General features: G+C 31.6%; 1 protein-coding gene across 1 annotated transcript in view; it reads right to left on the minus strand.

Annotated features, from left to right (window-relative positions):
* Window positions 1-11,178: 11,178 nt before the first annotated feature.
* LOC143085470 (uncharacterized) overlaps window positions 11,179-18,703 on the minus strand; it is a 29,433-nt gene continuing 21,908 nt past the window's right edge. The window contains exons 13-14 of the mRNA XM_076261828.1: window positions 16,672-16,777; window positions 11,179-15,311 (exon numbers count right to left, since the gene is read on the minus strand). Coding sequence (XP_076117943.1) covers window positions 15,204-15,311; window positions 16,672-16,777 — 214 coding nt within the window. The 3' untranslated portion in view covers window positions 11,179-15,203. The remainder of the gene's footprint in view (window positions 15,312-16,671; window positions 16,778-18,703) is intronic.

Here is an 18,703-nt window from a genome sequence, read left to right on the forward strand (position 1 = left end):
CAGTCATTCGTTACATTTTGATTGGCAAATAAAATTTTGGTCAAGAGTAAGTTTATGATCCAAGCTAAATTTGTCAAATACTAAGTGGTTTACTTTATGTCTTTAATGGTTGGGTTTGTGTTTCTAAGTCTTTTGTTTTCAAAATTTTGTTTTGTGAATTATTGTTTGTTTGTTTGTCTTTTGTCTTGTTTGGCCATGGTGTTGTCAGTTTATTTTCGACTTATGAGCCTGGGTGTCCCTCCGGTATCTTTCGCCTTTACAGCTGGATTTTTTTTGTAAGGATGCAACTATGAAAAATTACCAGACTTGACAGTTATTTTTATGATTTGATATATAAACTAGAAGCTCTCAAGAGCCTGTATCGCTCGCCTGTATCTACTGTGGTTTTGGATTTTTTGTAAAAAAAATACGAAAAGTTGTGAAAAAATGACTTTAAAGATCAAAAACTCCTTAAAGGGCCATGGCCAGGTGCCCTAAAATAGGAGATGAATAATTGTCAACGAGATAGCTATCCCGTTCAAAGGGTGTGAATAAAAGCAATTATAGGTCACCGTTATTAACGAGAAAAAAAAATCAGTACTGTATAGCCATTTGTAAAAGGTCTCAATATCAAAACAATGAAAACAATTTAATAGCTAAAAAAAAAATAAAGTGAATTAAAAAAGTTGAGATTTCAACATGTACCCGCAATCTTGCATTTTACCGGAAGTAAACTATATTTATAGCTTGCCTCCATATCTAAAATTGAAGAGTATAGATAGAAGTATGTTTGAGCAAAATTTGGTGCTTTTAACACGAAGTGCACGATTCTTTCAAATATTGCACCTATCTGCTGGACTAACTAAAAAAAAAATAAAGTGAATTAAAAAAAGTTGAGATTTCAACATGCATCCGCCATCTTGCACTTTACCGGAAGTAAACTATATTTATAGCTTGCCTCCATATCTAAAATTGAAGAGTATAGATAGAAGTATGTTTAAACAAAATTTGGTTCTTTTAACACGAAGTGCACAATTCTTTCAAATATTGCACCTATCTGCTAGACTATAACAAACGGATAAGTTTAAAAAATAAAATTAACTTAAACATATGACAGACATGAACAAACGACAATCACTAAATAACAGGCCCATAACCTTATGTCCGTGTCATATTTTTTCTTCTAAATTTTCATATTTGGAACACGGGTGCATTATCTCAAGATGAATCCAAGATTGAAGATACCCTATGACCTTCACTTTATAGAAAGAACATTATTGATACATTGTCTCGTCTGGGTCATATATCATTTTTAATCTTGATCATATAAAGATTTTGTGCAAAAATAGTCAACTGAACAGGTATAGTTCTAAGACATTCAACTTCATATAGCCTTTTTCAATTTTAGTTAATATAACTTATACAAAATATTTTACCTCATTCAGCTGCTGAGGCGTGTCCAGCAAGCATGTGAAATATCTTTTGCATAATGGTTCATCCATAGGCCTGTGTTCAATCCTCTTTAATGCATCTTGTTTAGTGTTGTCCAGTTGCAGAACTTCTTTTTCCATATCTGCCCAAAGAATATCATAGTGTGTCTTTGTAATTTTTCCAGTTGTGTTATGACTAAAGTTGGCATTCTTATGTTAACGCAATGTACGGATTGCATGGTCTTCTCCTTGTGTCAGGTTACAGCAGTTTAACAAAATGAGACCCGCAAAGGAGATATCAAGATCAGATATCTGAAAAGATTTTGCTGCATATTTACAGTGACACTGATTACAACATGCTGGATTCTCTGAATACGTAAGGTCCCATTGATAACTATTCAGAGGAAGGGATCGCTTTTTCACACAATTAACTTGGTCTATACAACAAGAATTTTTAAATCTGAGATGAAATAATGTATGTTTTACTGGCTGACTGTCCAGAAATGATTGTAGAGATACAAACCCACGGTTTTGGTAATCTCTTTACAGATGGTTTTGGAATATTGGTGTAACTATCTCCAAAAACACAGAACCTATCACAAAGTAATGTTGACGGTCTTTCGCATCCATCCTGCATTATACGAAAAGTAACAAATACAACTGTTATAAGTTACTGCTAAAAAAGAAAATGATTTTAAAAATCTTACAAACCACTAGATTTGTTTCAAGCAATTTGGTTTGGATTAATGAAATACCTTCAGTTATTGCAAACACTTAATGAAATGATATTATAATAGTGAAACGTGTTAAAATTTCCAGGCAAAAGCATTAATAGATGGATTGGGCAAACATTTAGTTTCTTAATGATGTCTTTTGTATTTTTGTGATTTTACTTTTTTGAATCATATATGTCTAATGATCAATAAGCTTAACTTGAAAATGTCAACTTTGAAAAACAAAACCTTATAGACTTTTAGTCATCTGGTCAAGTTCGCATGATGAATAGATTGAAATTTTGGTTTTGTTTTGGACAATATATGTTGAGCCATACACCAAATTTGTATAAATCACCAGACATCATTAGTGGATGGTAGCCAAGGTGCCAGCCACATATAATTGACTCGGATTTTGAAATGTATTTTTTTTATTTACATCAACTGTCTGCAAACTTGTATCTAGCCTTATTAACAAATTACAGTAAAAAACGGACCAATCTAATAATCATGTTTCTTTTACTTCAAAGAATTGAAATCACAGCCTGACTTATGAACACATTGACCTTCTGTTATTTTGTTGGTTATACAATGTTGTATTGCTGTGGGATAATTGGTAATTGAAGGTTCGTCATCAACATAGGCATTTTACCCTCCTGAAAAACTGTTTTCGGTTCAGCGAAAAAACGGTATGAGCGTCACTGATGAGTCTTATGTAGACGAAACGCGCGTCTGGCGTACTAAATTATAATCCTGGTACCTTTGATAACTTTTTTTTTCCGACCTTGATATGAATGAAATAAATATTAGGTTGCTGTCTCATTGAATGTGATAATCTATCACTCTTGCTATTCATATCATCATATTTTTTATTTTATTTTTTTGCTTACAAGAATTTGAAAAAGCAAAATAAATAGAATAACATAAATAAAAATAAATAATAAATAATTATTTTATAAAAGTGTCACATAACATAAATCGTTGATTAAATATCTAAAGAATTTTGATTTTTTTTTCATCACGCAAATAATTAAAAATAAACCATAAAACTTTCTTATTTTAAAATCATTCTTAAATAACGTGTGAACTGAAAGATATTTTCACTTAAATATACAAAGGGTTTTCCTATATTGAGATTGTTGTCATTAGCCGTTGTGTTTTCGTGAATTGACTGTATTATACGTCATTTGACTTTACTTTCCGCTATATAGATGATGTTTTCTCACTAAACAATTCAATATTTAGTGACTATGTTGAACGCATCTATCTTATCGAACAGAGATAAAAGATACAACAGATACAGTTAAGTCTGTCTCATTTCTTGACTTACATCTAGAAATTGACAATGAGCCTTGAAGGTCGGTTGAAAACAAAAATTTACGTCAAAAGAGATGATTTCAGCTTCCCAATTGTGAACTTTCCATTTTTATGTAGCAACATTCTAGCAGCATCTACAAATGGAGTATATATCTCCCAATTGATACCATATTCCCGAGTTTGTATGTCTTATCATGATTTCCTTGATAGAAGGTTGCTGCTTACAAGGAAGCTATAACACCAAGGATCCAAATGGTAAAGTTGAAATCATCCCTTTGTGAATTTTACGGACGCCATCACTAGTTGGTTTCCTTTTTTGGGATTACGTTTCACAGATGATATCGAATATGTTCCTGTCGTCGTAGCTACAATCACCTTCCCTTTTCGTGAATGTGACCTACCGAATTATACTATTTATCGGGACTGTCCCTTTTGTATCTTTCGACCCTCTTTGATCTCTATTGGATATTGGTATCTTTTGTAATCCTACACCTCTTGATTTTGAAAACATATTAATGGTTTCAACATTTGAAAATTTAGAAATCATGGCACCTTACTAGCACGGTTGAACAGATGATCAAGTATGTACGATATTTGGGGTCATACTGGTCACAAATTCAAATGAATTTCATAATTTCTCTAATTTCCATTCTTATCAAATATGTGTTATTCTATAAACCATTGTTACTTTCGTTAAACATATCTGTTCGTAGGTTGTGTAGTTGTTAAAGGGGTGAAAATCCAGTAAAAAGGTTAGATTAAGCAATATCTTTACTTTTGCAGTGGTATCTATAGAGGAATCTCCTATGTTGGTCATTAAGCTTAAACTAATATTTACCTTTGACGAAAGCTACCTTTTAAAGTTGAAAAAATGAAAGTGAAAATGACTTCAAACACTTCCTTATTTTCTGCAAAAATGCGTCTATAGAGCCAAAAATGTGCCTACTTTGTCTTTAAACTCCCCAATTTGAACCATGAATACAATCGTAAGTTTACCAATTTATATATATTTACGTGCTTAAAAATTAAAATATTATTTTTACTCGTAAATAACCCTTTGTGTGATATTATCTCTGTATTTACAGTTCATCCTGTTTTTATCTGTTAAAAATAACCATCTATATACAATATTAGATAACCACCGAGTATCATCAGTACACCGGTTATAGGTACTAATCAAGCGGGGATGATCGATTTTGACCTTACACGGTAATGAAAATCTTTGATTTGCTTTATCAATATTCAATGTACATTTCTCAACATTTGAAATTCCTGCTTCCAAATAATTTTCGCATCCATTTTTTCCTATTCATAAAACAACTTTGGTATTCTAATAAGAACAATTAACTTGTACATGCGCAAATAGTTGTGAATGTCAACACCAACTTTCAATTTCGATACAGTTGTTGAGACATTTACATGTTTTATCTGAAAGAACCCTTTTACAGGGCAAACGTAATAGTTATCTATCATAAACCTACCTGTGATTACTCATTCCTTGAAACTTTTTGGGTAATAAACGAGTATAAAAATAAAGTTTTTATGTACGGTGTACAACAACTTAACTATGCACCGTACATATGGATTTATGTGGTCAGCTAAACACCGTACACAACGCTTTTCAAGGGATAAATTATCGAAAAAAAAAAACATATGTATGAAAGATTTCAATGACAATTATTGAAACAGCTATATATACTTATTACACACACATTGACCTTCACTCAGAAAAAGAGTTGCAATGATATAGAATTATATCGGATTAGACGAGGGCCAACTTCTTTGACAAGTATTTGTACATGCTTTTACGATGTTTTAGTAATCCCTCTTGTTTTGGGAAATTAATGAGACATCTCTAATCATCAACCTACGACCAAATCATTTCTTAAAACAGCAATTATGATAGTACACATTGATATTACCTTCTTGTTCTTGTTCTTCTGGTTCTTCTTGTTCTTGTTCTTCTTGTTGTTGTTCTTGTTCTTCTTGTTCTTCAGGAAGTCAACCCTATCTCCAGGGTCACCGCATTAAATTTTTTTGTCTATTTTTAAAATTGCGTTATTTATTTAGTTTATATGTACTATAATGCTTGTTATATGTTACTTTCCCACGACTGAGTGACAGCCACTTGCAAGTTAAGCACCGAAATCTAACTGATTGTTCATACCGTGTAAGACCAAAATCGCTCACGCCCGCTTGGTAAGTACCTATATCCCTGTACGATGATATACGATGAACAAAAACTAGACACAGTTTAGTAATATTTTCGCTTATCTACGAAAGAGCGCTCATCTTGCCTACAAAACATTTTTCCAAAGAATTCAAATCATACTGCCTATTTAAATATTATTTAGTGGGTTGTGATTTATGCATTTTGTGAAAATGTCAAAATTGGCTCGATTTTTTGCAATTTTACCATGTTATTGATTTAATGATATATTTTGAATAAAGGCAACAGTAGTATACCACTGTTCAATAGTCATATATCGAGTAAGCGAAAACAAATCCTGGTCAAAAACCAAAGCGAGGTTAACACATCAACCACAACAGGAAAATAGTGGAACAACAGAAACACTGAACTGCTTCAAAATCAAACGCCAGCATATATAAAAACGGTATATTTAATAGCAACTGCCGTATTCCTGACTTGATACAGAATATTTTAAGAATATTTTAAGAAACATGGTGGGTTGAACCTGGTTGTATGGCTAGCCGGTATATTAGCAAATTACAACATGTAAACCCTAGAATGACAACGTATACACGTCCATTAATTTACGACAGTTCATCAGTACACCACAATAGAATTATAACCTGTGTGTCACACGAATGTATCAACGCCATATAATATATTTGACTTAACTGCAATATTCTGTTAACATTCCAATCTGCAAATAAGAAATAAGCGGAAAATTGTCAGGGTGCTGTAAATGAATTTGTTAAAAAAAAAATCTTAATGAGTTGCTTTCCTTTAATTCTAAAATATTTAAATTTTAATTACAATAACTCTATAACTCTTGGTTATCAACAACAACAACTCGTCCTTATACCATGCATTATGTAACAATCAATTTTGCAATATCACAGACACTTTTCTTCATAAAGCATAAGGAAAACCTTAAATATGAAATGTTGGTTGTTTCGCATGCACATGAAAAATAGTCAGTATGTTTGAAAATGAAACACGTGGGAAAAAGGCAAGGAATCGAGCAATATCTTGAAAATATGTGAGGAGAAATAATTTGTGGTAGTACACCAATGTTCATAACATCCAGATCTAACTACCGCCACTTTAAACAACATGGTCAGATTGTCCATAGCTGATCATTTTGAACAATTTAAGTTGATAGCCTATTTCACTATTTCACGACCAGAATACTACATCACACGCAAGGATACGTTACCATTATTATATCAAAACATGGCTTGTTTAAAGGTAAGTTGACACAAGTTTATGCAACTAAAAATTACATCTTTGGAAAAGTGCACTGTACTCCACTGTACTTCTGCCTACTTTTTGCCATCCATTGGTATGGATACAAGGAAAATATCAAAGCACGAGTTCCAGTGTTCAAGTGAAAATCACCCTTTAACAAATTTCGCAGACACCATCACTAATGTAACCTACCGAAATAGACTTACCACCGGGTCTGTATTAACATGAATAACAGGACATCTGAGATAACCACAGGTTTTGGTGGGATTTGTGTTGCTCAGTCTTCGTTTTTTCTATGTTGTGTTTTGTGTGATGATTTTGTCTTTTCGTCGTTTATCATTTCACTAATGGACAGATGCATAGTCATGGGGATTCTTATATACTAAATTATGTTGACCTGCAGAGTAAACATAGCTACCAAAAACTTGTTTGGCTTTCTAACTATTTAGATCTGAGCGTCACTGATGAGTCTTATGTAGACGAAAGGCACGTCTGGTGTATCAAATTATAAGCCTGGTACCTTCAATAACCACTAACGGTTATTTAAAGGAGATGTGACATTATTATTTTTTTAAATCTCTTACTGGCAATGTCCATTGATGATTTCCAAACTTTTGATTTTGCATTATTTTATCAGTTTTGTTTACTCCAGTTTCAGTTTCTATATACTATCAGCTTTTAAGATATATGCCTAAAAGGCAAAAAATACAATAAGGACAATAACTTCTATAAAGTGTCCATTTCATCGACCACGTTTGCAAATCTTGTAATGATGATAATTTTAGCTGTTTAAAGTATCTTCTTTTCTTATATAGATTTCAATATAATACTCTTGAGTCATAATTGTGGCAATAAATCTTTTAAGAGGACTACTGGATTAGACAATTGGGAACTGCGACACCATATGGTTGCAAGGACAAAATTGATGGTATAGGTATTCTATCTAGCCCTTCGTGTAGCACTGTGAATGTGATGAATATTTTCAACTCTACTCCTCGACGTAGACGCAATCATGGTCATCGTCATTATACATCACCTACTCTGCATGATGTCTCTATTAATGACTTGCTGCCATTTATACAAAAGCCGTTAGGTATTCATCACATTCGCACGAAACTTTTATTCATTACCCCTTTCTAAACTTCATTCTCTGTTCAATTTATGTTTGAAAACCACTGTTACAAACCCTCATTCAAACCAATACAAAATTACAGCTATAATTTCGGATATTGCAAGTCACAGACTTTTCAAGCCAGTCCGCATTGGAAAAGATGAAAAAGAGAAAAGATCTTTCCTTAATCTTTCCTTTGCCAACAAAGGTTTGGATGGCGTCAATTTAGGCAATATCCTTCATCATATTAAAATTAGTTCAATCGAAAATACTTCCATATTTCAAAGATCAGTCTGTACCAATCATTTCTTATACCTATACCAAACATATTGCAACTAAAATTTTCAATTACAAACAGGTTTTGTAGGATCTCAATATTGACGTCTTCAAGTCTAAACCGCCTAATTGCACTTGTGCTAGTTCCCAATTCACATATAATCCGGTTGGCCACGTTATTACCGGTGATCTCAACATTGTTAATAACACTTCTCTACGAAATGTGTTATCAAAAGGTCCGAAATATCGTGAGCCTAAATCCATCAATTGGAATACAACTTTAAAATTTTGATGGATTCAGTCGAGGATTATGCCAGGCAATGGGCTAAGCGCGAGAAGGAAGACGTAGACACTCTTTCAGAATGGATTAAGGCAGTGAGGTCGTTGATACAAATCAGAATGGGTCTATCAATGCCCATGCTACGTCAATCTTTAAAGACCCAAATGTTGCAAAACACTTGGGAACTCAACATATGCCCTAACGACACTTATCAAAGAGGAAATCCTTGATAATCATAGGTCTCTTATATGTTCCTTTTGGAATTTCAACCAAAGATGAAGAACTGAATCTTCCATCACTGTATTGGATACCTAAACTACATAAGTGTCCTTAAAAACAACGGTATATTGCTGGGTCTTCCAAGTGCCCCACGAAACCTCTTTCTAAATTATTAACATTTATTTTATCAGCAATCAAAGACGGGCTTCAAAGTTATTGTGAAACTGCCTATTCTAGAGTTGGCGTGAATCAGATGTGATTACTTAAAATTTCCAAAGATCTTTTAGAGTACATACAATCTAACTCTCTTTCATCTTGTAATAGTATTAAAACATTTGACTTTTCTACACTTTACACAAGTATTCCACAATCCAAACTAAAAGACAAATTGAAAGAGTTGGTATTGCTTTGTTTCATAAAAAAAAATGGCCAACGTAGATACAAGTTTCTTGTCTTAGGGAGGGATAAATCCTACTTTGTAAAGGATCACGCTGATTCAAACAAAAAATTATCTGAAACAGACATTATCAAGATGCTTGATTTCTTGATTGACAAAATATTTGTTACGTTCGGAGGACGTGTTTTTCAACAGACTGTTGGTATTCCAATGGGGACAAATTGTGGCCCTCTTCTTGCCGACTTGTTTCTTTATTATTATGAGGTTGACTTCATACAGGAACTTCTTATGAAGAAAGAAAAGAAGTTATCGATATCCTTTAACTCTACTTTCCGTTATATAGATGATGTTCTTTCACTAAATAATTCAAAATTTAGTGACTATGTGGAACGCATCTATCCCATCGAACTAGAGGTAAAGGATACTACCGATATGGTCAAGTCGGTCGCATATATTGACTTACATCTAGAAATTGACAACGAGGGTCGGTTGAAAATAAAACTTTACGACAAAAGAGATGATTTCAGCTTCCCAATTGTGAACTTTCCATTTCTAAGTAGCAACATTCCAGCAGCACCTGCATACGGGGTATATATCTCACAATTGATACGATATTCCCTTGCTTGCATTTCCTATCATGATTTTCTTGATAGAGGGTTGCTGCTCACAAGGAAGCTATTTAACCAATCATCCCTTCGTTTCACAAATGATATTGGATATGTTCCTTACGTTGCAACTACAATCCCCTTACCTGTCATGAATGTGACCTACCGAATTAGACTATTTACCGGATGTGTAATCACATAAGAGCACAACGGGTGCCACATGTGGATCAGGATCTGATTACCCTTCCGGAGCACCTGAGATCACCCCTAGTTTTTGGTGGGGTTCGTGTTGTTTGCTCTTTAGTTTTCTATTTTGTGTCATGTGTACTATTGTTTGCCTGTTTGTCTTTTTCATTTTAGCTTTGGCGTTGTCAGTTTATTTTCGATTTATGAATTTGACTGTCCCTCATTTTAAGGAGTGCATTGACGATTTCTGTCATATTGGCCCAATTGTAGACATTGTGTTGCTGATAATTTTTACTGCATACCATATTTTGTCTATTATTGATAGCAATGAAATATGATGGATCTGGACATTCTAAGTTTTTCTATATAATCATATAATTTGTATTGTCACCTATTTTCAAGATAGTATACAATTGGTTGTATTTTACCCCCATGTTTTAATTTCGGTCATCATGGTGAGGTATTTTTGGGGTTTTTTTTTGCAAGTGGAACCATCAATTGATTATATAAGGAAGATTTGTCAGATCATTAGCAAAAAATATAGGCACCTGACTTTAGTAACATTTGGACCAAACTGAGAAAATGCACATATGTTTACTAAAAATATTTTTTAAGTAAACATAAATGATCCTGTTTATTTGAGTTTTTATTAGGTTCTACCTTTTGCCATTTCTCAAAATGTCTTTTGTTGGTCAAGGACTATGTTCAATTTCCCCACTTTATTAAATTTACTGTCATCTGATAACAAACTAAACCAAAATTTCAATATCTTCTTCCCATTTGATGCTGCAAATAATAAATTTGTTAAAAAAATGGCAAAATGGGTTGTCTCCTTTTGACATTAAAATATTATTTTATTTTTTTACCTCTGGGCAAATAGTTATCAAAGGTGACAGGCTAATAATTGTTACGCAATAAGCCTGGTTCGTCATCAGTGACCCTCAGATTTAAATAGTTAGAAAGCCAAACAAGTATAGAGTTTAAGAGCATTGAGGACCAAAAAATCCAATAAGTTGTGCCAAATATGGCTACTGTCATCTATGCTTGGGATAAGAAAATCCTATGTATATCATATTATTTTAAAATACTTTTGCAAACTTTTGTAATCCTAATCTGCATACTTTGATAAATAGTGAACATGTAGAGGACACACATTGATTTAAGATCATCAATATTCTGAAGTCTTCATCAGGGTATCCGTTAATGTTAACCCAAGAAACAAGACATCATTCAATATGAACTTTAATAATGTAAACTCCATTTAAAAATAAAATCTATGAAAAGCACCATAATAAAACAGTTGAAGGCTCTAACAATGAACTAAAATAAACAAATAAAGGCATACATATATATATATATATATAGACATAAGGTAATAATGCTGAGTGATAATGAATTAGCAACATTAACATGTTCATAAAATATACAACTGTCAAATAGTGTAATTAATGAGGGCATTGCAACTTCATTCATATGTTTAAATTGAGGTTTCATATTCGAATGTGATGTGTTACAAAAGGCAGACAAATGGTTGCAGAAAATTCCACATGTGCCATACTGATAGAGAAAGATGAACAAGAAAGTTTTATACTTTGTTGTGCTATATAGATATAAGAAGATGTGGTATAAGTGTTAATGAGACAACTCTCCATCCAAGCCACAACTTGGAAATGGAAAGACCTTCAGCAATTATCTAACAAATGTCAAAATAAAAAATATTGCATTAAAATCAAAAAAGATATTCATTAGTCCATTTTAGAATCTTTTCCCCTTTATTTCTTATAATCCAAAGGACACATTTTCTAATCTGTTTTACATATAAATGCAGGCAAAATCAATGTCAAATTTGTTGCTTTACAACATATAGGGATTTTATAAAGAAAACAACTAAAAAGCCTATGCTGGGCACAAAATTACAACACAACATTGAAAAAATTCAGAAATACTTGTAAATCAAACCCAATCATTTTATCTGATATACTTGTGGGCTAAACATGACAATCAGTGGACCAAATAAAAGTGCAAATGTTAGCTCTGTTTGTCATTTGAAGTTTGATAATAGTAGATGTTCTACAGAATCACTTGGAAAATACTTAATCTTAAGAAGAACCTGAGTGAAAGTTATTGTTGGAGGCATATGAAAAATTATAAATAAAACAAGAGATTTTTAGCACTTTGGTCAACTTCAATGTTTAAATATATCAACACATTTTATTAATAGGCTTTTATAGGAAATTGTGTTGCTTCAAAACTTGGAGTAACTTTTATGTGTCTACATAGTAAAGTTCTATTTTAGAAATGGGTAAAGCCACTGACCATAACAAGGATTGATCAACTATATCTTTAGTTATTTTGAAGGACAAAATATTGCTAGAGAACTAAAAATAGATAGACTCAACCTTCCAGTAAATTTACCGTCATATAAAAACTGCACTGCATAAAGATCAGAAAAAACCTGTAATGTTGTACTACAAAATAGTTGACAAAAGTTGCTTAGTGTATATTGATTTTTTTTCAAGAATAGAGTGGTTAGAATGATGTTGGAATCCCAAGTTTGCCAAGGAACATGGTTTTAAAGTTTGATAAGGACTAGTGATCTGGAACAAAATTTATTGAACCAAAAATATATTGTGGCTAATAACAAAGAACGAAAATACAATTGTGCCATACTATGACTGGAAATTGATCAGTGAAAAAAAGGACACAAAAAACTGACAAAATTTGCATAATCTGTCAGTAATAAATATGAGCAGACTGAAATATTTTGTGAACACATAATTACTACAAGAAAAACTTCTGCTTACATATTTGTATATGAAACACTTTATCCTTACAAATATTTTGAGCATTTTACTAAATAAATTGTGACCTCATTTAATTGAAATGTAGACAAAAATCAAACTGAAATTTACATCATGCAACAATAAAATCAGTTGTTTACACTTTTTCACTGTTAAGTTTACCTCTAAGTAGGTGGACTATAAATGCCAAAAATTTGGTGAAAATATTCAAAAATTTAGAGTGTCATTTTTAACTAAGGTTGAATCATAGACAACTTATATTATTATAAATTGTAAATTCTTTCAAGGAATGATAAGAAGAAAACATGTGACATGCTTACTAAAATCTTAAATAATGAAACGCTCATTGGGATGATTAATTTGTTGATCTTCACTTCAATCTTTAAACTTTTGCTCTAAAAAATGATCATTATGTCAAACAAATGTAAAATGAGTGTTTATGAAACAGAAATAAAGTATTTTCATACTAATCTCAATCTCATACAGAGAATATTAACGGCTATCTTTGCGTAGATCTTTTGTTATGATGGTGTCACAGAATGAGATGTTGTTTTCTTTTCAAATCTAAGGACTTCTAACTTACAAAACTGATTGAATTCAGAACACTCCAGATAATAATCAAAACAAAAATAGGTAACAAAAACTGTGGCACATATTCATTGCATAGTCTATTTAGTTTGGCCCTTTCGAAATTGCTAAAAAAATACCTAAAGAACAATATTTGTTCACAATGATTTAAGGTGTGTTTTTTTCTTCTTTTCTTAATCAAAGAAAAAGCCTGTTGGATTTAGTTTTAACACATTAATTTAACTGTGGTTAGCTTTCCTTAACTAAAATAATATTTTCTATATGAATTTGAACATTTCTATAGAAATCAAATGTAAATAACTGTTTTGTGTTTGTTTCTCAATGAGAATTTAGTGGTTTTAACACATGATTTAATTGCAAAATCGCAAATGTAAGAATTAATAATTGACAGTGATTAACTTGAAACATTGCACATAAAAGATAATTAAAAGATCACTTATTATGACTGAAATGACTTCAAGTAATGGCATTTTATTCTTTCAAAAATATATACAAATACAAATCCTTAAAATAAAAATAAATGTATTCTCTAATATAACAAAGGAAAAGACAAGAACTATTTGTGACAAATACTCATGTATAATGTAAAATGTGTGTTTTTATTAAATAAAATTAGATATTAAAACTAAAAATAATATAACTAACAAAATCTGACAAATAAATTGATTTATCTGACATAAAACGTGTAGCCATGTGACTTGTTATATTGCACAAAAAAAACTGACTTAGTTTAAGTATTGCATTGAAAAGTAGTGTATATATGACAGATACTGAATTAAGGATGAAAATCATTAACATTAATAGTACATAGTGAGTTGAAACCTACTATCAAAGTTTCATCATATAACTAGCCGAGTTTAAACCTATGCAATCAAAATCATAGAGTTAAAATTTATAGAACATATTTCATTATTGACTCTAAAAGGTTTATACCTACATTCATCTAAGAGATAATAGTGAACATCAAAAGTTCATCTTTGTACATGACGAGTTTACACCTGACGCGAAGATACCATAAATAGTACTTGGTGAGTTTAAGCTAACGAAAACATTTCATCATTAGCTCTTGGAGTTTTATCCTTGTACATGACAAGTTTAACCCTGATATCAAGATTCCTTATAGTACATGGTTAGTTTAAACGTAACATAAAATGCATAATTAGCTATTGGAGGTTTAAACCTATCACTAATATCAAAGAATTCAAAGTTATCATCAATATTTCCTACTTGAACATGACAAGTTTAAACCCTTTGTTAAAATTCAATTAATAGCACTTGTTCAGTTATAAACTTACATATATAGATTTAATCATTATCTCATTGAGGTTAAAATCTACAAACAATAAGTCATCCTTGTTAACTTAACGTCAAGATTCCATTATGTTTAATGTAAATATAGAATCTTGTTGAATTAAAACATGAACAATACTGATATATCTCATCAATTGTGTCTACATCAATTTTACCCACATATAAGTAAAAGAAAACTTTAAAAAAATTGCATTCTTGCCATAATACACGAGTGATAAGGCATTTAATGATACTTTACAAAAAGTTGAAATAATGATCTGTTCACTGTTTTATATATGTTTTCATTGTTGTATGTATTAATTCCTAATTACAAGACAACAATTCATAGCTAAAGAAATAAATAGAAAGCAAGTGGATTTCTGTTTGGCACCAATTCATAACCAATTCATCTAACAAAAACAAAACAAAGAGAAGTAGGAAACTAATAACAGATCATATCCAAGGTGATAACATGATTGATTTGATCAATACTGAATTAACATATAATTACAATGTAATTTACTGAATAAACATATAATTTCAATGTAATTTACTGAATTTAATTACAATGTAATTCACACAACACTTTGCTGTTCATGGCAGGAATCTTCTACAAAACTTTTGTGATACAAGCCTGTGTCCCCATTGGGTAACATCCCTACACATACACCACTTTCATCATCCTGTAATGATAATTTAAATGATTATCTCCAGATGATTATAATATAACATTGGTTGCAACAAAATACTGTTATTTTCCAGTAACATATACACTGATTTTATCTCATGTGGAAAAAATCTGATAATTTAACTCCCCCCAAATAAGTCATATGCAAAAGTAGAAATACAAAAATGTATCCTTACTTTTTTCTAAATAAAGGACTAAATTCATTACCAAAATCATGATATTTCTATAAATAGGTCACATTAACATCTGACTCATCATCAGTCATAGTTATAATTTTTCATAAATGAATGCTGTGAAAACTAAGCAGTTACAACATTCAGTTTGGATCATTATTTTTGTACTCATATTAACTGGACCATGACTTATGAAGGCAGGGCCTGGAAATAGTCCACTAACTGATATGAACGGATCAATGATAGTAATGCAACTTCATATTTAATATCAATGATCTATCACAAGTAGTTCCTATCAAAATATCTTAAGCGAAAAACTTAACACTGAAAACTGCTATTAATTCAAAGTGTGCTTGACAATGACCTAGTAGGCAGGGCCTGGAAATAGTGGTTAAACAGATATGTACTGATAGAAATGCAACTTTGTATAAAATATGAATGATCTTATATAAATAACACATAGATGAGAGGGTGATAGAGCAGATTGTTACCCTAAGAAAACATTGTCAACCGCGGCAAAGCTATGTGTTATTTAATTTATTATACTGAATTTTCTATCATTATTGTCTTTTACAGATGAGTTGTATTTAAAAGTATTTTCTATGACGTCACTTACATAAAAACGTCACAGGTATTAAAAAGATCAACAGAAGTGAAGCAAAATGTTTTATCTTTTATTTTGACAGTCAAATAACAAATCTGATTCAAAACGTAGAACTTAAGCATTGTCTTTAATTACATGATGTAAATTCAATTCATTGTCCTTGAATAGTAAATTTGATTGGTCTTGACGAGAGGGTAACATTAAAAAATATTATCACCCGCTCAGCCATGTGATAGAATAAATGATCACTCTCTTATTAGCCAATCATAATATGGCATTTTAACATGAATTATAATAAATCACAATAGTTCCTATCAAACTAACTTAAGCAAAATGTTCATTTTTTTCAATTTTAATAATTAACAATTGTTGACGCCACCAGTGCCGCAGTCAAAAGCTGGAAAAGCAATCCCTATGTCTTGCTTTTTCTAGAGATTGAAAAAAAAAACCACTTGAATTGTATAGCAATGACCCATGATTCTAACATTTTGTTATCCACATAAACATGATAAAGGTTGCTGTCAATCAAATTAAATAACAATTAAAACTTAATCTATAATTAGTAATAAAGTAGTCACCTGACTAATTTCCTGGATAAAACTTCCTTCTTGGAAAGACAATTCATCTTCATTCTGAGCTGTGTAAGATGTGATAGCCTTTTTTAGTAAACTTCCTTCAATTTGTCTGAAATATGAACAAACTGGTTTTTATAACCATTTATGATGTAAAAAAGATGAAGATGGTTTCAAGTATTATATCTGGAATTGTGTGATTAGGGATTCCCAACCTGCCCAGACAAACCTATATGTTGGAAGAAATTTTAAAACTTTCATGCTATTTGTATTTCTATTCTTAGTATATACATTAGTTTATATAAAGTCCATTGTAAATCTATGATTCCATCTACCTGATTTTTTTACAATCTGCTTCAACATATGTTTCTGTGAACAAAACTGACTGCAATATAAATGGTGGGGGTGGGGTGGGAGTGAGTTTATGCATCATCTAATGTCAAAGAAAATTAAATGTCTATAGCTACACACAATGCTAATAAAATAGACAAGAACAAGAATGTGTCCATAGTTCACAGCTGCCCCACTGGCACAATCGTTTTCTATGTTCAGTTGATCATGAAATTGGGGTCAAAAATCTAATTTGGCATTTTAAGTAGAAAGATCATATCATAGGGTACATGTGTATTAACTTTCAAGTTGATTGGACTTCAACATTATTAAAAACTACCTTGACCAAAAAATTTAACTTGAAATGGGACAGACGGACGAACAGACCGACCAGAAAACATAGCACATATCATGATATTTTTGTGCTCAATCCCAGTTCAATTGCAAACTATTTGATAACAACTTTAAAACAATCCATACCATCCAAATGAAGATTTATCATAACTTAATCAGTCAGGAAACTAGAAGTAAATCTAAGTGTTTAACAAGGAAATGTTTTCTGAAAAACATGTAGCCACTTCAAAAACAATTATTTATATTCCTTATCAATGTAAAATACTTAACCATATGAGAACAGAAAGTTCATCTGAACACACATTCTAATAATTTTAGAAAAGAAATGTGTTTATATTATTAAGGGAGACCAAAGAAGTTACAAACATTTAACAATGAATAGACGTGATTCACAAGTGTCATTATCTTGTGGTGAATGCTGTACAAGAAAGAATCTGAAGTATCGCTGTGTTGAGTGTAAAGTTACATTATGTGAAAAGTGCAAGGATTGTCATTCTAATTCTCCATCAAATTCAAGTCACATTGTTTTATCCTTTGATAGCATCACCACCAACAATTGTATGGAAAATGAAATTCGAAAAATGCCTTGCAAGAAACATGGCACAAAAAAATATTCAGTTTTTTGTCAAAATTGCAATTTTCTGATTTGTGCAGATTGCTTTGTTGAAAGCCAATCGTATCATAGAACTATTAATATAGATGAATTTTTACAGGAGAAGTTTACCATTGGAGAAAGAAGTAGAAAGAAATTTATGAGAAGAATGTCATCTGATGATTCAGGTTTTCTTATCGTGGATTACCCAGAGGAGAATAGCAATCAGCCCCCTGTCTGGCATTCAGCTGCTGCAGGTTCTTTATTCATGACAAGAACAGTAGAAATTAAACTCATTAAAACATTCTCGACAAATTTACCAGCAATAGACAGTATAGAAATGATAAATAAAGATGAAGCATTCATTTGTCATTATGAAGGAGACATCTGTAAAATTAAACTAACACCAACAATATTTACCAACAGACTGAAGCATTTTGATGAAGTAAGAGGTTTAGAACCAGCTGATATAGCTGTTAATTCCGTCGGGGATTTGTATCTAATATGCAGAGTTGACAAGTCTATAAAACTAGTGAAGAAAAACAGGCACAATAAAACTCAGATATCATCACTACCCAAACATTTGAACATGGAACCTCTGTGTATTCACTGTGAGAAGGACAATGATTCGATCATCTGGATAGGGCTTGTTGAATTAGGAGCAAATTTTAAACTATCAGATCATAGCTCTCGTTGTGTGGTTTCCATACTAACTGATGGAAAATTATGTAATACTTTTGAATATTCCCAAATAAATGAAGC

The sequence above is a fragment of the Mytilus galloprovincialis genome, chromosome 8 (assembly GCF_965363235.1).
Source record: "Mytilus galloprovincialis chromosome 8, xbMytGall1.hap1.1, whole genome shotgun sequence".
Lineage (NCBI taxonomy): Eukaryota > Metazoa > Mollusca > Bivalvia > Mytilida > Mytilidae > Mytilus > Mytilus galloprovincialis.